This window comes from Diprion similis, chromosome 14 (assembly GCF_021155765.1).
Source record: "Diprion similis isolate iyDipSimi1 chromosome 14, iyDipSimi1.1, whole genome shotgun sequence".
Classification (NCBI taxonomy): domain Eukaryota; kingdom Metazoa; phylum Arthropoda; class Insecta; order Hymenoptera; family Diprionidae; genus Diprion; species Diprion similis.
The window spans coordinates 11,173,519-11,199,590 of NC_060118.1; the positions used below are offsets into that span (position 1 = coordinate 11,173,519).

Genomic DNA, 26,072 nt, shown 5'->3' on the forward strand with positions numbered 1-26,072 from the left:
AAATCAACCCTTGAAGGACCGTAATCTTGTCTTTATATTCAAATACATGTGCTGCCGGGTTCTACGGTTAAATTTCTGGGCACGTATTTTCGCTAATGGTTCTTTACGGGTGGATAAATAATTGTCAGTTTATAATTTATCTAATGTACAGCGGTATTTGCCTTTCCTGGCGAAACGAAAAAATTAAAGAGAAAAATAAAACGCGATTGCTAATTTTCTAGTTTTTTTTTTCGAATAATTTTTTTTTTTTTTTTTTTTTGATCTTTTTTTTCTCTAACAACACGGAATTCTAAAGATTTGTTCTGGCTTCAAAAACTCAGCCGTTTTTCTTTCGTTGTGTTTTATAGAAGCAGGAAGAGGAGAAGGCTCAAGTGAAGCGAAAGCGGGAAGCTGTCGAAAAGGAGGAAAGGGAGAAACGAGAGAAGGAACGCAAGGACAGGAAAGAAGAAGAGGCTGGGAACAACAAGGATGATCATGACGGATTGGAACCTGGCAGTCCCTCCACACCTCCGACCGGTGGATCTGGTTCTGCTGTTTCAAAAGGTCGCAGCAGCAGCAGCGCCAGCAGTAGGAGAGACAAACGTCGTTCAAAGTCCAGGTAAAATTGATATTTTATAAATCAGAGCATTTGTTACCTTTTTTTTTTTCTTTTTCTCAATTCACAAAGCTAACTCCGTTCTTGCCAATCAATTTACAGATCGAAGGAACGCGACAGGGAAAGAGAGCGTCAAAGAAGCGAGCGAGAACGGGATAGAGACAGGGATCGCGAAAGGGAGCGAGAGCGGGACAGAGATAGAGACCGAGAAAGGGAGAGAGACAGGGATCGAGAAAGGGACAGAGACAACAGAGAAAGGGAGAGAGAGCGAGAGAGGGAGGAGGCGCGAAAAAGCGAAAGGGAAATATTGCGGGAGAGAGAAGAAGAGGAGGAGGCCAAGGAAAGGAAAAAGAACGAGAGACGAGCAAGGGAGAAGGAGGCAGCTTATCAGGAACGGTTGCGCGCCTGGGAAACTAGGGAACGCAGGAAGCAGAAGGAGTGGGAAAAGGAGGCGGAGAAACATAGGGCGAAGCAAGAGGCGAGGGAGAGAGAGGCGAAACGACTAAAAGAATTTTTGGAGGATTACGACGACGATCGCGACGACACTAAATACTATAAGAGCAAAGAATTGTCACGACGTCTTGAGGAGCGCGCTCTTGAGGCCGAAGCTGACTCTCGTGATCGTTGCGCCGAACGCCAGGAGCTCCAGCGCCTCAGAGACAAGCTCTATGCCGATTCGACCTACACAGATCCGGCTGCTGAATTTGAGAGGGTAAAGGAACCGATTGATTTATGCTACGTTTAAGGATGCAACACACGCACAGTTTCCAGTCCAGTCAAAAAGCTGTCAAGTGAGAAATATGATGTAACGAAGGTTTGAAAATGTGACTGAAGTTGATCCAGTGGAAGTTAGTTTAAACAATATTCCTTTAATTCGAAAACTTTTTCTTTAAAATCACCAGTTTCAGCTACAGTAGCACAAGTATTTATGACTTTGAAAGAAATCCAATGATTGAAAAATTTCTAAATGAAAAAATCGCGTCGCTTGACTGATTTTAATGTAACGACTGTGTCAAACAAATATTAGTTCATTCAGTTGCACAAACAAATCTTTGTTATATGATATTTCTGTCTACAGTTATTCGACCGAATTGTTTGTTTGGTAAATCATTATTAAACAGTTTTGTATCAATTGTGACGACATTTAATCTGTCCTTTTTTGTTTCTAGTTAAAAGCTGAGCGAGAGGAACAGTACAAGCCTAAACCTGTAATAACAATAATCGACGAGGATGATGACAAGTCGGTGAAAAAGGAAAAGGAGACCTCGATGCCGCCGATTGAAACGGAACCGATCGACAGTGACAGTGACGACGGTGTTCACTTTGACGATGCCCCGCCTACCGAGGCTCCTTCGAGGACACCTCCCCGTCATCATCATCACCACAGACGTCATCATCGCCATCATCAGAATCATCATCGCGATGATAATGACGACGGAAACGACGACGACATCAGTGAAGTTGACAGGGATAGTATTAAGGACAAAGTCAACTCACCGTCTTTGCAATCTCAGCCAAATACTGCTCAATCTTTGCCCGTTAATCATGACGAAGACTCTCGCATGTCGCTTGTCAGTGAACCGGAGAAGTCGAGCGGCGGTAAGAAATACTAAATCATTCTCGATTCGATTTTGGCACAGTTAAATTTTGGCTCTTGATAATCCTCACATGAGCATCTCGCATCCTTTCAGGAAACTTTGTACCCTTTGCAATGGGCAGCGGAGGGGCGAAAGGAGGTGGCGGAGTTGATCACACTCCGGGAAACAAAACTCCGGCTAGTCCAAGTTCCGCTGTAAATCCTAATCCTCAGCAGGCTAATCAGCCAAAGAAAAAGGGGCGGATAGATGTTAAGGACGTTTTCAACAATGACGATGACGACGACGGTACCAACAACACGAAGAAACGGAAACTAGTTCCTCTGGGTAGGACGAATTAGGTGTTGGAATAAATTGTCGTTTTAAAACAAAGACCAGAAAAATGTTTGACCGTTTGTTTTACATTTGTCGTAGATTATGGCGAGGAGAAGAAGAAAAAAGGTACCGAGGACGCGTCCAAGGCTGGTGGTAAAGAAGAGAGCACCAAGAGTCAGGAGGAAAAACGAAAGCACATTAAATCACTAATAGACAAAATACCAACTGACAAAAATGCTTTGTTCGGTTATCAGCTCGATTGGGCTGTCATTGACAATGTGAGTTGTGTAATTGAATCGATTCAAAGAACATCGCGTGCGACAATGGTATCTCAATTTTAAACATGTTTGAAAAAAAAAAAAACATCTGTTTTCAGATGCTAATGGAGAAGAGAATACGACCGTGGATAAACAAAAAAATCATCGAGTATATTGGAGAGCCGGAACCGACGCTGGTCGACTTCATTTGTAGCAAAGTAATGGCGGGCAGTTCTCCTCAGGGAATACTGGATGACGTACAAATGGTGAGAAGTGGAATATTTTCGTTTTTCAAATTTTGATTTGTTAAAGAGGATTTAAAAAAAAAAAAAAAATTACAAAAAAAAAACTATCTCCTTACAGGTGCTAGACGAAGAGGCCGAAGTTTTCGTAGTAAAAATGTGGAGGTTACTGATCTACGAAGTTGAGGCTAAAAAAATGGGACTAGTTAAATAGTGGGCGAATGTTGTAATTGAGCAGAATCGTTGTTGTTCTTCCTCTTTGTTTTCTTCTATTTTTTTTTTTTTTTTTTTTTGTCTTCAACCTTCATTGTCAAGTTCACGTAACAACGTCGACAGAAGGGCTATACTACTAATGCTTCTGCTCGAGTATTGAATAGAAATCTTCAATCGGCAGAGCTGAACGAGGAGAATTCCTTCTGAAATAATTTCTGGATACAATTTTTATTGATATAATTGAAAAAGAAAAAAAGAAAAAAGGTATTGCATTACACACGAATACTTAATCGTCGTATATATAGAAATATATTATCAATATTGTTAGTCCGGAAAAATGAAAAAAACAAATCCTATAGCGACTTTTTTTAATTATCGCCAAAAAAATCCGGCGAATTTGTGTGAGACTACATGTGTAGCGGTTTATTCGTTGAAAAAAATAATAATAATAACAATTTGTAATTATCATCATTCATAATTGCACCTATATACGGTTATATTACCTACATATCTGTCTTTTTTTTTTTTTTTTTTTTTTTTTTTTTTTTTTTTTTTGCGAATATTCGTAAAACTCTTATCGATTTTAGTTCTATACGGTATTTACCAAATTCGTGATCATGCGAAACAGGTAAAAGATTTTCTTAGAAATCATAGAGATCATAAATTTGATTACGAATTTTCTCATTTACTAGAAAATTTGAGAAATCAACAGAGATAAGACGCTATCCGTCCGTACTCAAACGTTTAATGATCCGTAAATGGTTTTCTTTTTTTCTACGTCAAACGATAGTTTCATGTTTCGTACACAAGCATTATTTAATCGATCGTGTTTATTACGTTCCAATTTAAAGTTCATAATTAGGAAGTTAAAAGTCGGGAGGTTTTTTAGTCTAACGATCATTTATCAATATATACAGAATGGATAATAATGAATACGCATGATAAATAATAAACGCCTCCATACCAGCTCTAAAAAAACCGTATTGAAACAATTTATTTGTTTTATTCTCGTAAATAGTATAGACAATATTCTCTTCTTTTCATCGGATTACGCGCGTCAGCGTCCTTCAATCCTTCGTAAAATCAGGATCACCCCGAAGTTCAGCCAGCGTCTGACAGATGTCCTTGCTAATACTAAAACATGAGCTTTCGGGATCGGGGAAAACAGTCTTAGGAAACGAAGATTTGAAAGATACGACAAAAGTGAATCCTTGCTAAGTGATGCGATTACTATTATCATTACATTATTACAAATTTTAGCTCATTATAAAATTATTCCCGTAATATATTGTTGCAATCTCAATCATTTAAAAATCATCTTGTTCGTCAGGTGATTAATTATCTACAAATTGTATGAAATATATTTTTCCTTCATTCATTTCAATTCATTTCAAAATTCTTTTAAATCATAATTTTACATTTCAACATAACGAATTTCTCAACTTTTTATTTTTTTCTTGACTTTCCATAAACGGAGAATATCGTTTCAGCCAAACTGAACAGATCTAATAATTTCCCACCCGCTAATCATATTTATCGCTATCGTCGTGTATCTAGGATTTCGACGTATTAGGATTTTCGCATTTTTAATCCTCGATAGTTCAGTTCAGTTTGTAAATGTTTCAAATTTCGAAGTAGTAAATGATACCGAAAAAGAAACAATTGTAACAATCGTATGGAACGTTTTTTAACGAATTATATCTATAGCAATGAATTATAGTAAACTGAAAACAAAAGCTTGTTTGTCAAATTCCAGAAAGAGTCCCGTGAAATTGCTAGTACACGGGCATAACGACACGTGTTTCCAAGTTGAAGAGAAATATTTTTTTTTTTTTTTTATTTTCTATTGCCCGATGTGACATTTGTCGCGATGAAAAATACAACACTTAGGATGGCGAAAGACCGGGAAACCCAGAAATATTCAGGGAAATATGATATTCCATAGAGAAAAAGGTATAATTTTGTTACAAATCGTTTTCAAACTTCAGAGAATCGTGAATGTTTTGAGGGGAAAATTCTGCAGGGAATTTTATTTGAGAAAAATTACCGCCACCCTGAACACGAATGGCATATACGTATAACTGCACTCCGTTTTAATATAGTGTCTGAAAATAAATGAAAAGGAAATTGTGTAGGAAATTTTTACGCTGAGACTATAATTGGTTGTTAAAACTGCGACGAAAGAGGATAAAAGTTCTACGAGGATTGCGAGTATAAACATAGAAAAGAACGTTCACTTCGGTGACACTATTCTACGCCTCTATCGGAGAGACTGCGGTAGATGAGAGTGACTCGACCGAATCGTTTCACCCCGGATCAATCGTCCCTAGAAAAAAAAAAGAGTAGAAAAAAAACAAACGTAAGAGAAAAGAAGATAGTTTTAGCGGAGAATCAATTAGAGCGCGTGCATCACGGGGTGAAATTTATGCGACGTAACCTGCGTGTAGATTGGGGATCATACGACAGGGGTGCACGGGAATTAATGAGGGGATGGTAGAGGGTGTGCACCTTGTACGGGAGAAAATCGCTTCCGGCTAATCCGTCCACTTTAACAACGATAGGTTCGCACGACTGAGCGCAAACGGACAGCTATAAGCTAGCAAAGAGATTAGAGAAAAGTTCAGAGGTCTCACGATCAGACCTAATTGGCAACGAGCTAGGGCTCCAGGATACAGTGCAGGATTCTTTCGACTTGTTAGCCGATGTGCGAGGGATCCTTGTCACGTCTTATCGCGTTGTCTTATTACCCAGGTTTCTTCCGATGTTTCAACCCCCTCGGCGCGGTTTTTACTCTGTTTGTGAAAAAAACGTAAGATGAAGGGGAGGAAAAATATTTAACAAAAGAATTTAGGCAGTCGGGAAATCAAGGATATATTTACAGAGTTCGTACACACAGGGAAACCTGGAAAACTCCTGGAAATCTCAGGGAATTTCGAAAGTAAGACTGGAATTTTCAATCTGTCGATTAAACAAACTCGTTCTTGTACAAAGTACTGACGATCTTGAGCAGAAAAAAAAAAAAAAAAAAAAAAAATTAAAACGTAGCTTAAAACTTTGTTTCGTCACACAAAAAAAAAAAATTATGCAACAAACGAGCGATGAAATCAGAAACGCAACTGAACGACAAATTTAAATAAAAAACGTGTCATTTTATTGCACCCTTTTTAAGACTTCAAAATCCTATTTTACGCTGTTTGGTTTGACGGTTTTTTCAATCGAGTATAACTTTATAATTGACAATAAAGATAATTTGAGGAGAATTTACTTATCGAGCAAATGAGCTTCGCTAATCACCCGAAATTCAATTCGATGAATAAATAAACTATAAAAAAATGATACAATAATGTAATTGCTCAAAAGTCAATGATTAGTCGGTTTAAAATTTTATTCTGCGTGAGGAAAATATTGTTTCAATTGAGTGCAAAAAAGGAAAAATCAAATTCCGTTTAGTACTTTGACAGATTTGAAATTAATTCGGTGCTTTCCAAGGGTGCGCAGAACTTGAACGGTTAATTGCGTTGGTATCGATAGTCGCGCGATTATTTGCGTCAAATAGTGAATAGATAGCTGCCAGCACAGAGCTTCAGGTTCTGTTGTGCACGTGGGCAAAGCCGAAGGGTCTTCCACGCGCTTACAATCTGTGGAAACTAAACGGAGGCTGTGGATACCGGTTGGCTCGTTATATCCTTGTTTGAGCTGGAGCAATATACTCGACGGTGGCAGCAGCAGCAGCAGCAGCAACCAGGAGGCGGAAATGGATACATACAGTCTTATTTGCACTCGGTTAATATCACCCTGCGGGTAAATTGGCGATCGGAACTGTAGGCTAATCGTCGATGCGCGCGGTGTTTGGCGATTTTCATACAATCGCAAAACGGGGGTGAAAATTTTTCAACACCTTGAAGTGCAATCGTAAACTCCGAGAATCCCGGTGCAACGTAATTCCTGAAATGGACACTCGATATTTTTCTGACCTTTGATGAGTAATCGACGGTTGAACCAGGATAAAATGAAAAAAAAAAAAAAAATACGGCGAGGATATACGGAGGGAGGAAAAAATACGGAACTCCGATCCACCGCGGGTATATGAATAATGGAGGGAATCCGAACAGTTAGATAAATCGTGAATCTTCATCGCTTCCGCTTGAGGGAGAAAAACAGTAGTCGCTGTGGGGTATATAACACATTTTTTCCGCCCCTCTTTGCAACTTCTTTTTTTTTCTATCATTATTTATCTCGGTACGTTTTTCCTCAGATTTTTCGAATTTCGTCAAACAATAACGCGAGGCCATTCGTATGCATTCGCGAAATCGAAATTTTTTGGGGGGAAATCATTCAATGATCGAATTTCGTTCACATCTGTATTGAGAAATCTATATATATATATATGTATATGAAACTCGATCTGAGTCATCGTTTGATATCTATACCTCTGTCACTCACTTTTGCGAGGAAAATCTCGCCCCACGGACTGATTTCTTCCCGTCCTGTTATACTTTTTCACTCTTCTTTTTTTCTCTACTTCTTACAGGATCTCAGGATTCTCACGTATCCTGCGGAGGATATCCGATTGGGCACATTGCGTACGCCTCTATATATATATGGATAACCTGTATCTATATCGGCTCTCGAGGATGTATCCGCAGGGGTTTTGCGCGACCTCTGTGAAGTGAAGACCTCTTCTCTCCTTTCCTTTCCTCGCCTCTCTCAGTTTCTCACTTTCACCCCAACCCCGAGGCCCGGCTCTACCTCGTCCAATCTCCTTTATGCCCTCCTAGTTTCGCGAACTGCATTACCTTGTCAATCGATGCCCATACGCCACCCCAATACGTTATCCCTCTGGTTATACACTCTGGCCCCCCGCAAACGTGTCTCTTTCACCCCTTTCCACCCTCCCTGGCGCCCTGTGTTTTTTTTTCTTGTTTTTTTTTTTCCTCTCGTAACTAGCTAGTCCGGTCCCTCTATAGCAGCCAGTCCCGCGGGTTCCCCGAATAAATTGGTTTACTCCCGTCCTACAGCCGAGGAAAGTTGAAATAATAAAAACGGCGAGACATTCTCGAAGTCGATAAAAAAAAAACCGATCGCTAACGATTTGAGAATATACCTACGTGGTTCGGAAAGATGGCGGATTGTTGGTACGTATTTGATTATAAAACTCGTTATTAACTGGATTTTCCACTCCACATCGATGTTCCGCAAGAAAATAGATGTCTGACAGCTTGCACGAAGTTATCTACGCGCTAATAGAGGAAAAATTTACCGAAAGTACAAATCAGCTGATCGAGCTTGTCGGCGCCATGTTGTTTGACCCAGCACGCGAAGCGGAACAACTTGCTCGGTTGTTTTTCCTTGATTCTTGTATCCTGCGTTAATTGAAACTAAAAACGCAATCAATCAAATCGTAATTACAACGGAACTAAATCACACGTTGATCGCCTCGCACGTGCCAGTCTCGTTTGATCGAGGTTGAATAACCTATTTAACTGAGGCAGGTGGTGAGCGCAGAAATTTTAGTACTTGGAACTAGGAACTAGGTTTAGGTGATTAAGCGATAGGCTCGTAAAGCAATGGCGCTATAAAACGGCCGGTTCATTGGGTCTGCATGGACCGTGGAATTTCCTCCAGAGTTTGTGTGGGTGTGGAGAATCGCGATGGGCTTGGTTGGTGGTTCAGCCGTAAGTTCTCCAGGTACCCGAAAGCTACATAACAAGCCTTCATTAATGGTTTCTCATCGGTATCGCGAGGCCTCCTTGGAAGCGGGGGTCGTAACCGTAGCTTCCCTTACATCGAGCTCCCAGGATCACCGCGGCCAGCGGCGGCGGCGGCGGCGACGGCGGGTCGTTCCTGGATCGCATCGTCGAATTCATTAGACAAGATTAAACGCGGTGATGTTTACCCGGAAGCCATCTCACGGATCAGAAACGTGGGAAAACACTGGGAAGAAACAGAGAGAGCGATAGGAGAGGAGAGGAGAGGGGAAGGGAGGAGAACATTTGTCATAGCTTGAGAGCTGGACGCCAGGGGAGGGGGACGTGCTAAGTTCAAGTGTAAGGGGTGGTGGCTGTCTTAAGCGCACTTGATTCCGGGGTCCAACTCATTCGCTCAGTCACTCACTCTTTTCCACCCCTGGCGAATGGAGTGCCGACGAAGGAGGAGAACCGGCCGGGCTCTCGAAGACGCGAAGATGCGAAGACGAGAGAGGAGCGTGAAAGTCACTCCGCAGAAATTCCCCGCGGAGCGATTCAATCTTTCCAGCTTTTTGTGGGGGCTATCAATGTCTCCCTGACTCCCCCGCTATCCGTAACCTCTCTTTCTCCTTCTCTTTTCTTTCACCGAACTGCAAAATAAAATCATCGTGCCCAACGTCTCGTCATCCCGCAGGAGTCGAGTCGAGGCGACTTGACTCATCCAATCCACGACTTTTTTCTCTCGTCCTTTGCGCCCTTGAGGATATCCCAATCCGTGGAATCGCTTGCTTCCTTGGCCTTTTCATCGAAGCTAGTCTTCGACTTACCTCAAGGATATCTTCCCGTATTTTACACGTATCCTGCAATCGCGGTAATTAATTCCTTCCGGGGTTACGGAAAAGGTGAATGCAGTTTCGAATCTTTTATTGCATCCTGCAGCAGTCTAAGTCGGCCGTACATGTTTGGCGGAAAAAAAATTACGAACCGTTGGTTCTTCCACTTTGTTATATACTTTATTCTCTCTTTTATGTATCTACTCTCTCGTCCTGTACATACGTGGTCGGTTCGTGTATCAAGAACCCTCTCAAGAGCTTCGAGGTTCGGTAAACTCGCTTGAAAAATGACAATCCTCCGTCTGCGTAGTCAAATATCCCTCCTTCAATATTGTTCATCTCGTCATCCTTACTCGATCCTTTTTTCAGAATATCTTGTAGTCCGTCGAAGTCGATTCTACTTCCTTTTCGTACATCCCTTCCACGAAAATTCACTTTCTACGCGTCGCCCTGAATTTTTTTCTTTCACCAGTTTTCACACAATTATTATATCTGTCTTGAGACAATTAGAATTCCGTGTAATTCGCGGAAAATATTCATCAAGCGAATATTTTTTTTACATACCAAATCGGTAGTTTCAAAGGTGAAAATCATCCCTCTGATTAAAACAGGATATCCAACCCGAGAAGTTTATAAAAACACACAAAAACGTACGTACTTGTCTATTTACGTGGGTAAATTTTCCGGAACGTCTTTCACCCCTTAAACGATCAAATTGGCAGGGCAAAAACCATACGTGATGTCATAGGATGAAAAAAAGCGCTGAGTATACGCCTCGGGTGCTTTTCTGTTATAGTCGAAACAGAGATATAAAGAGTTACGGAAACGGAAGAAGAAGAAGAAGAAAAAATTCACGTAGACGAGAGTGAATTAGCAAAAAGTAAATCGTTATTCCTGTTCTCCAATATATAAAGAACCTCTACACATAACAAGTTTTATTTGTACAACGCAACGAGGTAGACACTGAGACTGGCTGAAGAAAAGTGGGGGGTGGCAAAAGGACGAGAATAATACTCGGATGCGGGACAATGGCGACGTCGGATTTCCCCATATCCGTCGGAGCCGCGCAATCTATTCCGGAACGATTTGCCGTCGAGAGTTTTTGGGGCCTAAGGGCGACGAGGTGCAGATAGTCCCGGGGGATGCCACGCGGGTCAGACGGGTGCTGCAGGAGTCGCGGCGGTGGCAGCGGATCCTGGAGGATGAATAGCTGAAGGGTCGGTCGAGCGCGTGACACGAAAAGGGCGGCTCACGTAGCCGACCTTTCCTCTTTCCATGTACAAGGCTCACCGGAAACCCGGTGCTTCCCGGCTCTTTACGTTCGCCGCGGTTAACCGGTGAATATATCCGTCGACGAGCTCGCGAGCTCGCCGGATACCGACGCGACTAATATGCTAATATACCGCCGATATACGCTCCGCGAAATTTCCCGGTCTAGTCGAATGGCAGGTACCTGCAGACTTCGGTTCCTTTTCACGAGTTACAGACGCAGGATATAAACCCGTGGGATAGCGTTTCGGGGGATCCTGAAACGCCGTCGTTTATTCCCAGGGAATCAGAGCTCGCTTATCTCTTTTCCGGATTTTCCTACACAGCGATATCGTCTTGGGTTATAGGTAGGTATACTATACTTCGAATGCATCGCCAAATTTGCCCGGAAAATAGAATGAAACGCCAGAGAGAGAGAGAGAGAGAGAGAGAGAGAGAGAGAGAGAGAGAGAGAGAGAAGCTTGGTGAGCTTGGAAGGGGGTGATAAATGGGCGCAGGCGAGATCTGACATTGATTCAGTCCATACAGAAGCTTCCATTTAGTTCTGGGCCGCGGGCCTTTGCTCTCCCTCTTGGTCTTCGGGTTTTCTTGGTCTACCTTTGAGGTGCTTCTGCGGGGTGTGCCGAACGTGTCTGGGTATAAACGTGCTGCCGAGGAACGGCTGACGGACGCGCGATGAGCTGCCCGTTTGTTGGGTCTCATTTCTCTCCGCTCACCCAACCATCCAACCAACCATCCAACCAACCACTCCCGACTTTCTTGCCTCATCGATCAGCCCTTCGTCGATCCAGGGTGTAACCATTAGTCGACAAGATTTTTATCATATTTTCTTTTTTCACCCCAAAAAGGACGATCGGTCCTAGAATTTAACGAAGGTCAAGGTCTCACGGGGTCTTCTAGGTTTCAGGTGCGGCGTCGGTGAAACTTCGAACTTTTTTTTTACGCGCCTACGATTTTAACTATGCGCGGTATCAGCCAACAAAGAAAAGAATTTGAAAATATGAAAACACTATTTCCGAAATTGAATTTTTCCCAAGTCATATAAAATCCATATTCATTGCGAAAATTTGTCTGAATAATTTCAATCGCAGACAAGTGGCATAATTTGCTTTTATAAACTATACGTAGTTAATTCGATTTTTTTTATTTAAATTAGTGTAACGCAAGAAGCTTTTTCAATTTCACCTCAATGTAAAAAGTTTGCAACTTCACTGTCGTGAGTCACCTTAATCAAAAACAATGGAAAGTTTTTGCTTTTGAAGTGGTTGAAAAGTGAGCGAAAAAACGTGGAGTGAAATCCTTTTCTTTCAATCCTAACACAACTTTGATGTTAAAAAATTGGTGTAAAAAGAATTTTTCACTTCTTTTGAGAGTTTACAACCACTCAAAAATAATATCACCGTATACAGCGATGATAATATGTCTACACATGTGTGTGTGTGTGTTTTTTTTTTTTGTGGGTTTCGTGTATGTATATCTAGCATTCCTAGCGAGCTTAAATATGCAGTGTGTACACAAAAAGAAAAGGAAATGGCCGTAGCCTGAGGGAAAGATAAAAACGGGAATGCTCCAAGTCGAAAATGCGGCCCATGTACGGAGACGTCATTGTTCGTCTCTGTATCTCGGTCCTCGACGCGAGCGAATCTCTTCTTTCCGTGTATTCAACACACCGCGAGGATGCAGCGACGGCTGCAGTCTGCATCCGGCTCTTATTCTCCTACTTTTCTCTTCTCCACCGCTGTTTTACTGTTTATTCACCGCTAATGGATATTGCCGCGGTGTCGGCGAGTTCCTCCGGGTGGAAAATTTCCGCGACGATGATAATAGGACGGAAAACGGCGCGCCCAACGCGGAATACTGACCGAATGCGGCCTGCGGCCGGGCCGCGGCAATTATCCCCAGAACTTCACGGGGCGAAATCCGTTTATTTCGGTGATCGAGACTCGCCGGTCACCCGGCGATCCTCGTCCTTTGATACAGGGTTTCAAGTACCTACCGGGATCGTGGCCCTTGTAAAGGTCCGCCAGGGTCCCGAGCCTCGATATATTAAGCTAATTGCTTTCTCATTAGCGGCGTTTGCTCTCCGTCTGCAAACTCGCGTGTCAACTCGTCGACGGTCATAAACGCGCGCCACTATTCAGTATCAAGTATCCATATAATATGACCGAAACGCTGGACCCGGATCGAGAGATCCTCCACTTTTCTGACCATCCTGTATACGGGATGTGTATTAAGTCCTTTCGGGTCTCTTGGATCTTTGAATTGACGGTAACGAGTTATGACCGATGCAGAGTCCCGCAGAGTCCGCGGACTGTTTGTAGTGCGGCTCAAAGTTTCAACCCCACGGGGCATCATATAATGCGGATAAGTATATCGGTCAACATCTCGCCGGCTTCTCAACTCTCCAAGGTACCACTCGAAGCATCAATAACTCTCGGAGCCAGTCTCGAGCTTTGTTTATTGCTTCTTCGATTTATAGAAATCTTTGTGAATTTTTATTTTTCTTATATACGATGGATATTATATACGGATCTTATATCCTTCTACGAACTGGGTGGCGTATATACGAAAATTGGAAAGGAACTAAAATTCGACGGGACGAAATGTCGAAATTACCGATAGTTAAAAAAGTAGAAAGATCGTGAATACGAAGAGGTGTCGAAAAGAATCTGGAAAATGATTTAATGTAAGAATGCTGGAGAAAAGATTTAACGTTTAAATGTTATTAAAAATATATTGCCTATTCCTTTGCCTTATTTTTTTCTTTGACGATACGGACGATTGTCTGATACATTAAGATAATTTTGATAAAGCTAGCATCGAGTTGACCAATTTCACAAATTCCCAATTCTTAGGTGATTCTGTATTTCGTCCTTTTCAGATTCTGGGCCTGGTGCGTTTTGCAAATGGAGATTTTGCTCCTTCTGAACTTTGATTTTTAACAGATCATTTTTTTCGTTCTTTGGCTGTTCGAAGTATCAGCCGCTCTCAATTTCCAATTTCGTAACTTCCGTTTTTCTATACCTTCACATTCTGTGCTTTGTTCATTCGTAATGTCGACTGTTCTGAAAATACTTGTTTGAATCAAGGAGCGTTCGGGAAATTGGGATTTATCGAAAATCCCAATTTCGATCCACTTATCATTCGTTAATTTAAAATTCGTAGGTCAAAGAAAATTCCGGGATTTCGATCAGTCGACGTTTTCCTCTTTCGAGATTTTGCCTCCCACCCATACAGAGATAGATATTCGAGCTTTCGGTAACATTTGACCAGGTATTAAAGTTTCAATTTACTCGAGCCGAGTGGTAGCTAAGGCAACCTGCTAGTCCGGGCTATTATACTCGACGAATCCCACCCAATTAGAATAATGACCGTTTTCCATCCCCGCACCCCTCGACGAATGAAACGTATAATATATACGCACATATATATATACATTATACACATACATACACGCGGAGCCATGAGGGAATCTTACAGCGTGTTACACACCAAATTCAAATTCCTCGTTCATTGTCTTTCTTGCCTGAGTTTCCTGAGCCCCGGGTATTAATTTCGAGATCCAACCTTCTGTTTTGTGCCGAATTATGCAACTCTCTCGTCTCTCTCTCTCTCTTTCTCTCTCGACTCTGCAGTAGAGAGAGGTCAAGAGCATCGATTACATATATACATACCTAGAATCGGTGAAACGCTCGGGATCGAGCATCGAGAAGATTCTGGCATATACTTAAAAAGTCGGACGTCTGAGCGAAACGGGAAAATAAGAGGAGAGGATAGAGCAGAGCAGCTTGCGAACTGGACCGGACGGGAAATGCGTTTCTTGATTCCAGAAGCAATACTAATATTGCTAAGTGCATCTCTAGTTACCCCCCCTCCCGCGTGCGGGTGCAGCGCGGTACCAAGAAACCCTTTGTTCACCACTTTCTATGATTACTTCCGATCTTACCTCCGGCGAGCAACGCGGAAATATTTTCTACAAGTTGAGACCCTTGATTCGAAATCCGTCTAAACATCCCGAGACCTCGTTCACCCCAATTTTTCCACAACCATGCAGGTTTCAGGTTTTTTCATACTTAATCTGCACTTCTCGCAGGTATGTATACATACAACTTTTTCGACAGTCGAATAGGAGCTAAAAACTTGAGAAGAAATTCGACAGTGAAAAAAGTTTCAAAACTATCTTCAACACGCTGGACATATTAATCTCTTAGAAACGGATGAAAAGAAAATCTTGAACCGTTTTAAAATACGATTTTTTTCTACAAATCGACGATTTATAATAACGAACAACAATTTTAACCCCGGCGCGATGACGTTCGACGTTATTTAAAGAGACAGAGGAATGAGGGGGTGATTTCGGACAGCAGAGGGCGGGGTTAGCGTGTTGTTATTCAAGACCTTCAAAATGTATCTGCGGGGTCTGAGAAGGGTATTTAAGGATTATGGAGTTTAGCATAATATTAGCAGGTAGAAGAGGACAACACGGGGGGTGCAAATGGGGACCTCACTGTACTCGGAAGGGGGGCTGGAAGGGGGTGGTTCGTATTATTCATGGATTACCTCACTTGTCTCGCCCACAATCCTCCCAAAGCCTCCATTAGAATAATTGCTTCTTCATCTTCGCGCTCGTGTATACCCACCCCCTATCCACCCACCCCGCCAGCTATCCGCCTACAGACGAGAGGCGAGCCAACGTATCATACTCTGTGTCTCTTTTGGATCTGTGTACCTACACTGTACAGGTATGTACATACAGTTGGTAGTACAAACCGAAGTACTTGATACACCGCGTATAACCGCGAGCGGTTTCCTTTCTGCCTACTTTCATCAAACCGCCTGGTTTTTTCGTCTTCTCTGAACTCTCGCTTTCTCCCCCTGCGCCCTGTGATTGATCCTCAATTATTTGCTTTGTGCACATTTTCATACGAATTAATGTTTATTATTGTCTAATGTAAATTGAATTCGATATGGTAATATTTTTTACGTTTTATATATATATATATGTGTTTACGGTGTACGCGATACTATAAATTCTGATAAAAGTTTGCTAATTATATCTGTATGATTTTCTGCTGTAGGTACAGCTCCGTTTTGTTAATTTCTTAATTTTTGTGTTATTTTTTCTGTTTTATTATTTGCCAAAGGCTTGTCGTGGCGTGATAAAAAAAACGAAAATCAATCAATCAATCAATCCTCGTATGTAGATATCATTCGGGATTTACGTCTGTGTCTATCCCCTTCACTTTCCTTAAACCAACAAACACAGGTTTACCATGTAGCCTGTATCCAACCTCCAAACCCCATCAATATTAATCGTTCCACCCCCCAAAGATCGTGTCCCGCTTATTATAGGTATAACACATCGTGTGAGATAACGTGTAGCTGTAAACTAGTATCGGGATTAATTCCAGTTGTTCGCTTATCCTGGAAGAATTTTTTTGGGACTATTTTTATACATATAACTTGAAGATTAAAAAACAGACGAGTCACAATATCGACTTTTTTGATTAACTCAAAAATCTGTTTTTCAGAATTCTATCGATCATTGGTATCTACTAAAATAAAAGCTCTTATTGGACGTTACACTGTAACTTCTTGTTTCCTAATTTTTCTCCAGATCACCATGACACTTGGCACAGAAAAGATTATATCGCCATGCAAAGTGAGAAACGGGCACTTGAGGTTGGTGAGGGTTTTGATATTTGGTACACGTCGACGGTCGGTCCCATTTCTTATACTTCATCGCGAGGTACAGACTGAACTCGAGTGGTGACGCGGCCTGGGCGCGAGGTTGTTGGTCAGAGGACCACTTTTTACGGTGAATAGTATTTGTTGGTGAGTGCATAAAAGCTTTTCAAGTGTTTAATACGGGCTGGGTAATAGTGGGGACGTTATTGTCGTCGTCGGCTCTCCGGGCGACGAGTAGACCGTCGGCTGCCTGCAGGAGTGCGACGTCCACTTTTATCCTGGCGGGACACGCCCCGAGCCACCCCGAGACACCTTGAACCACCACCCACCTTTTATCAACCTTTTTGTCCCAAGGAACAAGATGTGCACGACCTTGGATGCCCTCCCCCTACAACACCGTCGTGATATCCCCAGCTGCAGGTGCTCGGCACCCTCACATACACACACACACACACACACACACATTCACTCGGACATTAACCGCCGACGATCTTGTGTCTAACCCCCGACCGGCCAACGAGTATACTCACATTTTTTCCCTCGAAAACGTCTGCTGATTCCGAACGGGACGTAGCCTTTCTTTTTTTTATTCACACCCTCTAAGCGACGATTGTCTGTCATTTTACATTCTTAGATCGCGAGCTTTTTCAACTTTCAGATGCTTGATATTAGCCTTTTGTGGTTATATCCTTATTCAAATAGAAAAAAAAAAATTTTTAGATGTGAACATTTGTAGAAGATTATTCAAGTTTCTTCTCCGGAAGAACTGTGTCAGATAAAGATAAATTAACAGATAAATTCGTTAAACCTAAGTGAATACAATTAGTCCATAAAAAGGTAATTTTTCATTTGTACAGTATTCTAATAAATATAATAGGAAATAAAATATCAATAAAATAATATAGGTATGCATAATTGATTATTGACTATATTCCCAACTTAACCATGATGGTCCCTTTTTTCACCTGAATGGCACAAATTATTCCCACTTTTCTTTTTTCCCTCATATTCATCATCATGTTTAGTTTTCTAGTTTTTCTCTCTTTCTTTTTCATTCTCAAATTTTCAATAATATCATAGTTTTTAGACCGATAGATCACACTTAGACCAGAGTTAAGTCAGAAAGAAAGTCAATACAACAAGTAACACAGGTCTAAAAGTAGATTATTCCCTCGTTATATAACGCAGTCTATTAAAATAAATTATCTCTGGAATCAAGCAGCGGATTTAAATGATTTCTCACGTCTCGTCTCCGATGCTTTTTTTTCATCCTCACTTCTCTCTCCGCCAAAACCAACAACTCCTGATAGTAATACCTGTTTATCGCTGATCCGTCGTGAAACGTCACACGCATACATCGTTTCGCGTGTCCGTGGGAACATTTATCTGCATGGAAGTGAGCAGTGTTCCAGAGTTCCGTTGCAGCCGCGTCTGCAGCAGGAAGCAGGGCGGCAGGATCGAGGGTGCAGGATGCAGAGGACGGGGGATGGGTGGGCGGATATGGTATTGCAGGAAATAGGTACGCGATTATCCCAGCTCCGTCAGCTGAGCGTGTTGCGTGTGTAACGCCGCGTATCAAATCAGCTGATGGTTCTGATAGAGCAACGCCAGGGTAGACACATATATACATATACATATACATATGTATATATATATACGTGTAATATATCCGTGACGTTAAATTATGCAGGTGCGTTCCGCATTTCAGTGCCAACACGAGCCAAGAAACTCTCTCATTACCGGTAATCTCGATAACTTTGTTCACCAAGGTTGAAAATGGATTCCCTCGTACCCTAAAGCCGATCCTAGAGCCAGCGTCTAAGCCTGAAAGAGTCTTCGGCGCCATATTTCAGAGGCTGAAAATAAAAAAAATCAAGGCACAAAGAAAAAAATATCTCGAGGGAAGTAGAGGGGAAGGGGGAGGAATTCTGGGGGATGGGGGGAAATATCGCAGAGCGAAAGAGCCTGACGGTGCCGAAATTGTTCACGTTGTGCAAGGCCTGATCAAAGCGCCACGCGTTCCGGATTGCACGGTGAACAGAGGGGAGAGAGCCTAAAACGCGTCCCTTTTATTCCGATATACCGGGACTAGTTGCCCTCCAGGAATCTATAATACCCGAGACCCGTTCCACGGTTATGATATAATAACGCACAAAGGCCAAAGGGGGAATGTCAGAATCTTGGTACAAGATTGTAATTAAAATAATAATTAATTCGATACAGTCGAAAAAGCTCTCCCGGTTCAAAAAGCGGAGCACGTGTAAACTGGAGGAAAAAAAAAGAGAGAGAGAAGGAAAATTAAAAAGAAGAAAAAAGGTAAAAAAAACTACTTGACGCCGGGCTGAAATGACGTTGGGTTGAAAAAAAGGAACGAAAAAGTTGTCTAGAATTAGCCAGACTTCAAAGAAGCTCTTCCGGAGGAAGGAAAGTTGTCCCCAATAACGGTAAAAGTCTTAACACCGAGGCTGAGAAGGCCTGCGAGAGTTTACGACCTCAAAGTGGTCGCCTAGCTTTGTTACCTCTTGTGCACTGTTCGGCGAAAGGAAAAAGCCGACGGTGCCATTTAAGCGTTTTACACCCCCACAAGCCGCACGCGTGAGGGCGAGGGAAAAGAGAATAAGGCTGCGTCCACCCTTCTCCGGTGCATGTGTCAATCCGAGTATCTCCCAGAAGAAAGAAGTCCGCTTTTTACACCCGGACCCACAACTGCACTTCGAATGGCCACTAAAACCTGCAGCTTTTCGTCTTTTACATTCACCTCGCGTCGTCCAGGTCGCAGAGCTGCGGTTATTAATCGATGCGAGAAGTACTCAACTAACACCGAGGCCCCTGCAGACCTGCTGGATTATCATGGGTATATTCTGGATGGTGATGGATAGCCGAAAATATTTCTCCATTTTGCAAAATGGTTTTTTTTTTTCTTTTTTTACTTTTTTTCAAGGGGAGGGAGGAAAATTGGGCGAAGGAAAATTAATTACACTTTTTCAACACCATGTATATTATATTTATATTCAAAGTTGATTTTACTGTGAAACTTCTATTCGCCAATGCCTTGTGCAGATTTTTTAAATAGTCTTGACAAAAAGAGTTCAATTATATTTGTCGCAAGAAATAGTCTGGAATTAATGCTCAATGTTTTGTAAATTTGATCACTTTCATCACCTTTCGTGATGTGAAAAACGTATTGGTTTCGATAAGAAATACTTTTACTCATTAAACCGAATATTTACGTTTTCTTACATCTGGAATCTGAAAAATAGGCTTTTAAAAGAATGTCAGTCTGGGTGAAAAAATTTGAAACTTACAGGATTTTACCATCAAGTGATGGGCATGAAAAATTGTCGTGTACAGTTTAATTCGAACTTCCGGTTTTACTGGAAATGAATCAGTTCCCAATATTTTAAGAACAAACATATATATGTATACTTTGTCCTCGTTATTACTTTTTTTAAATAAACGATTATGTTTTTCCCAATTTATGTATTCATTCTTGAAAATGTTTTTTTTTTGTTCTTCAGAAGTTTTTTTTCCAATTCTCGTTCCAAAACTTTCTCATTTTGCTGCCAAGTTCTATCAATTTCAGATTTTTCACCCGGCTGTTTTCGAGAGGATCGCAGAAGTTTCGCTTTACATGGTGATGAAAAAACTGTTTTTCCGGCTTGTTGCCTCTTGTTTCACAACTGCAGCTTCAGGTTCTGTTCCCACTTGTTCATCATCGTCAATTCAGTCACCTCCAACATTACAGTCACAGAATGACAGTCGTCGTTTCATCATCATCTTGCAGTAACACCGTGCAAGTTGAGCAATCATGTGGAAGCCAAGGAGCTTGCACCGTGAGTGAAACCTTGGACGAATTGAATAGCGCGGAGGTTCTGTGGCTCGAAAGGTCGCAATGGGAGGGTAGAATCTTTCGCATGACGACAGTTCCTTGTTAATTCGTAGTTGCTTACCTGTAGAGAGTCTGAAACTGAATAGAAAGCTGATAGAGTGGAGCAGGGTGTCTTCGTCGCCGTGCCGCGGCGTCTCGGCTGCAGCATTATGCGTTTTCATCGAGCGGGTGTTTCGTGTCGCGTTTATTCACCTCGCACAGATACGTGTCTTCGTCGGGACGGATAGACTGCTGCGTCCTAAGGGTTGAAAAGGTGAGGACAGGCGGGGGTGGGAGAAAATGTTGGTCAGAGGGGCTTTGGTTAGCATTTAATGAATAGCACGCGGGATACGCGCCGCAGCCCAACTCAAAGGCGGACAAGATGAATAATTGCTCGTGTCAAAACATTTCATTTTACAAAACCCTTCCCTTCACCGACGACCAAACCCCTCTGACCTGGGCGCAACCCTTACTCATCCCGAAACGGTCTGCCAGAGATTTGGGGAGATGGAGAGAGACTCTTGCATTCTCTACAACAGATAGGATCGAGGCAATACGGACGCCTTGGATACAGAGAATCGCGTTGACCTTCTTTCTTAAAGACGTTGCTTTGATCGAAATCGATACTTTGGATTAATTTTCTATCATAGTCGCATATTCAGTGTTTGACAAGGTGTTGTGGCTCAAAGTTACGAAGAATTCTGCAGACATAGGAGCGGAGTCAAAGTTTGAGAATTATTTGCTGGCGAAACTTGAATTATCGAAATCAAACTTTGAAGAAACAACAAAGTTTAGAATTCTTGGGAAGCCAACGGCACAAAATTCCGAAATGCAAGAAGTTACGATAAAACAAAATACCGAGAAATAAAGTTTCGATAGAGTAAAATTAAGAAAATTGGAATATACTCACACAGCGTAGTTTACTCAACGAGAAAATCCAAAATAAAGAAAGATCAAAGCATGAAATTTCATCGAGCCAGAAATTTACAGAACTGTGAAAATCTTGGATCATTCGGATTTCCGATGTTTCAGGTTTTTTAATTTTCTCATTTTCGCACTTTCGGAACTTTTGAAATTCGGAATTTCAAAAACATCGTCGACAAAAATGTGACATAGTCCTAAAACACCAAGTCACCTTTTCAATCCCCCTAAAAATTTCCCAGACTGAAACGGACGAGGAAAAAAGAATTCGTCCACCGAATTCTCAATAACGCAAGAGTATAATTTACAGAGTGCGAAAAGTGCTCTTAAAGCACATACCTTATGCCTGATCTGTACTTGATATGACATTAAAAACAAACATCTAACTTAATAATAACCTAATAAATTTGACAAATTATGAAGAAACTGCCGTGTTGAGAATAAATCAAGGTATTGCAGTTCGAAATTTCTACTGCAACGAGGCAATCGAACAGCGAACAGTTTGCTGACCACTTACGACTCCAACGAGTCGCTTACGGCCGCCCGAACGGTTGACTCTCCCTACTTGCTGCTCAACGGTGCAACACGGCTTCAACTAGACGGTGGTGCTTGGCTGTTTAAAAATTCAGTAGACGTCCTCAGGGTATTTGATTCCAGGCGGAATCGTTGCCGACAGTTTTGATTAATTTCATTAAATTTTTAACAGCTGATTTGTGCCATCAGTTACGGGCTTTACACGGTTAGTGAAACTTGGATTCCATGTTCAACGCTTTCCTCCGTCATTCGATTTGCTGTTTTTTTTCCTCCCATTATTTCGTACAGAATTTCGCCACCTGATCGTTAATAAAGTGTTACGATTCCGTCTCGACGAGTGCAACTCGTGCCGCAAACAAATCGCCTCCCGGTACTCGAACAAAGTGACTTTGAAAGTGACGTTTGAACAGAGGCGAATATCCCTCGTCCTCCTCGACTTCATTCGTAAGGCTAGTAGAGGAATTTCATTAGCATCAGCTCCGGCGAACGAACTACCCAACGATTCGACGCTTGTTTGGGCTTCGGACGGCGACGATTGCCGCCGTTTCCTGGAAAACAATTCGGGTCGAATAGATCAGATACGTTACTATCAGTTACTGCAGTTGGAAAGAATCTACGGCCATTCTTTCGAAGGGTGTGATAATTTTGCTCCAAATACTCAAATACCGGGGTGCTTTAATCAATCTTCAAGAGATTAGTACGGAACAGGTGAGTCTCTAGAAATTAATACGGCTGAATAAATTTTGAGTAGGGGTCAAAATCCTGAAAGACCATAAAGTGGACGAGCCAGAAACCCGAAATTTTCAACATACGAATTTTGAAATAACTAGTGATCAGTATACAGAATTGGGGTTTTCGATAAATCACACAGTAGAATAATTGTATTGCCGAAATTGATTTAACTGGAAGCTTTTTTATTCAGGAAAGTATTTCCAGGACAGCTGGCATTCCGACAAAACAAAGAGCAAAACGTAAATTAACAATTCAAGGAATCAAGAGTAACACTCAAAAACGAGGATATTAGAAATAATTTCTTCAGCTGTTATTACTTTGCTGTTCTGCATATCTATTTTGTATGACTCAGTGTACGAGCAGTCTTTAGAAATCGCAAAAACAGGAAGGTTCACCCAACAAACAACAAGTGAGAGGATACGTCCGTAATGCATAGAATTTGTGACCACTTCTCGGAAGGGAGGGGGAAAAGAATGTCAGATTTGTAGCTCAAAGTATCAGTTTATTCCTTGTGTCATATTTATAATACAAGTGTTCGGGTGTCAGTGTAAAGTGATTGACCATGTTAACTAATAGAGATAAAAACATGGACAAACGAAGATATAAAAGCATAGTAAGTAACTGCAATGAAGATTTAATTATTATGAACAGAAATGGGCATGCAGTATGTACATTGTCAGATGCTAAATATAAAAAGTGATTTATGATATTGTTACTATCGTGGTGTTGAGATATAGCTTGGGTTTTAGCGTGCAACGTGCGACACACCTCTGCACGTTACCATGTACCTTGTTTAATGTTGTATTGTTTCTGGGTTCTGTATATCATGTTGAAATGAAGTAAAGATCGAATTTCACCGTATTTGCTTCGTATTTCCTAAACTATGAGGACTTGCTCGTCATGATATGGTCTTCACTTTCTTCGAGGTCAAAGCCGAGTTCCTGGAAGTCCACTTGATCGACATAGCGTCATACCGATCGATTCGGAGAGTGAAGATTTTTCAGCGGAAAACATGCCATGGCTAACCCCTATGCATTTGTAGTGAGTATTTCAGGAACTTTAAGAAGTGCTGCAATTAATTCTTTAGGGCACTATTCCGACGTAATTTTGCGAGAGGAATCGATTGATCGCAGTCCCAATGCGCTGCGAGCAACACCTGTAAAGTTACAGCCGAAAAACTGCAGATTTTCATCGTCATTTCTCTGCTGATGGTCCTACGCTCTTTTTGATGTGTTTTCTGAGTTCCTGGGGGTCGAATTACTCTAGAGATGGTCATACAAATCGATTCCGGAACAAAAGATTTTTCGGCCAAAAAAAATCCAAGGCTAACCCCTTTGCATTTTTGGTGAAAATTTCGACGACTTTGAAAAGTGCTGCAAATAATTCTTTAGGGCACTATTCCGACGTAATTTTGCGAGAGGAATCGATTGATCGCAGTCCCAATGCGCTGCGAGCAACACCTGTAAAGTTACAGCCGAAAAACTGCAGATTTTCATCGTCATTTCTCTGCTGATGGTCCTACGCTCTTTTTGATGTGTTTTCTGAGTTCCTGGGGGTCGAATTACTCTAGAGATGGTCATACAAATCGATTCCGGAACAAAAGATTTTTCGGCCAAAAAAAATCCAAGGCTAACCCCTTTGCATTTTTGGTGAAAATTTCGACGACTTTGAAAAGTGCTGCAAATAATTCTTTAGGGCACTATTCCGACGTAATTTTGCGAGAGGAATCGATTGATCGCAGTCCCAATGCGCTGCGAGCAACACCTGTAAAGTTACAGCCGAAAAACTGCAGATTTTCATCGTCATTTCTCTGCTGATGGTCCTACGCTCTTTTTGATGTGTTTTCTGAGTTCCTGGGGGTCGAATTACTCTAGAGATGGTCATACAAATCGATTCCGGAACAAAAGATTTTTCGGCCAAAAAAAATCCAAGGCTAACCCCTTTGCATTTTTGGTGAAAATTTCGACGACTTTGAAAAGTGCTGCAATTAATTCTTTAGGGCACTATTCCGACGTAATTTTGCGAGAGGAATCGATTGATCGCAGTCCCAATGCGCTGCGAGCAACACCTGTAAAGTTACAGCCGAAAAACTGCAGATTTTCATCGTCATTTCTCTGCTGATGGTCCTACGCTCTTTTTGATGTGTTTTCTGAGTTCCTGGGGGTCGAATTACTCTAGAGATGGTCATACAAATCGATTCCGGAACAAAAGATTTTTCGGCCAAAAAAAATCCAAGGCTAACCCCTTTGCATTTTTGGTGAAAATTTCGACGACTTTGAAAAGTGCTGCAATTAATTCTTTAGGGCACTATTCCGACGTAATTTTGCGAGAGGAATCGATTGATCGCAGTCCCGATGCGCTGCGAGCAACACCTGTAAAGTTACAGCCGAAAAACTGCAGATTTTCATCGTCATTTCTCTGCTGATGAACCTACGCTCTTTTTGATGTGTTTTCTGAGTTCCTGGGGGTCGAATTACTCTAGAGATGGTCATACAAATCGATTCCGGAACAAAAGATTTTTCGGCCAAAAAAAATCCAAGGCTAACCCCTTTGCATTTTTGGTGAAAATTTCGACGACTTTGAAAAGTGCTGCAATTAATTCTTTAGGGCACTATTCCGACGTAATTTTGCGAGAGGAATCGATTGATCGCAGTCCCAATGCGCTGCGAGCAACACCTGTAAAGTTACAGCCGAAAAACTGCAGATTTTCATCGTCATTTCTCTGCTGATGGTCCTACGCTCTTTTTGATGTGTTTTATAAGTTCCTGGGGGTCGAATTACTCTAGAGATGGTCATACAAATCGATTCCGGAACAAAAGATTTTTCGGCCAAAAAAAATCCAAGGCTAACCCCTTTGCATTTTTGGTGAAAATTTCGACGACTTTGAAAAGTGCTGCAAATAATTCTTTAGGGCACTATTCCGACGTAATTTTGCGAGAGGAATCGATTGATCGCAGTCCCAATGCGCTGCGAGCAACACCTGTAAAGTTACAGCCGAAAAACTGCAGATTTTCATCGTCATTTCTCTGCTGATGGTCCTACGCTCTTTTTGATGTGTTTTCTGAGTTCCTGGGGGTCGAATTACTCTAGAGATGGTCATACAAATCGATTCCGGAACAAAAGATTTTTCGGCCAAAAAAAATCCAAGGCTAACCCCTTTGCATTTTTGGTGAAAATTTCGACGACTTTGAAAAGTGCTGCAATTAATTCTTTAGGGCACTATTCCGACGTAATTTTGCGAGAGGAATCGATTGATCGCAGTCCCAATGCGCTGCGAGCAACACCTGTAAAGTTACAGCCGAAAAACTGCAGATTTTCATCGT

General features: G+C 41.7%; 1 protein-coding gene across 2 annotated transcripts in view; it reads left to right on the top strand.

Annotated features, from left to right (window-relative positions):
* Positions 1-3,721, top strand: part of LOC124414746 (RNA-binding protein 25) — a 65,853-nt gene extending 62,132 nt beyond the window's left edge. For both annotated transcript variants that reach the window (XM_046895796.1, XM_046895797.1), the window contains exons 6-12: positions 348-598; positions 698-1,307; positions 1,765-2,194; positions 2,287-2,517; positions 2,605-2,783; positions 2,882-3,028; positions 3,126-3,721. In XM_046895796.1, coding sequence (XP_046751752.1) covers positions 348-598; positions 698-1,307; positions 1,765-2,194; positions 2,287-2,517; positions 2,605-2,783; positions 2,882-3,028; positions 3,126-3,218 — 1,941 coding nt within the window. In that variant the 3' untranslated portion in view covers positions 3,219-3,721. The remainder of the gene's footprint in view (positions 1-347; positions 599-697; positions 1,308-1,764; positions 2,195-2,286; positions 2,518-2,604; positions 2,784-2,881; positions 3,029-3,125) is intronic.
* The last annotated feature ends 22,351 nt before the right edge of the window (positions 3,722-26,072 follow it).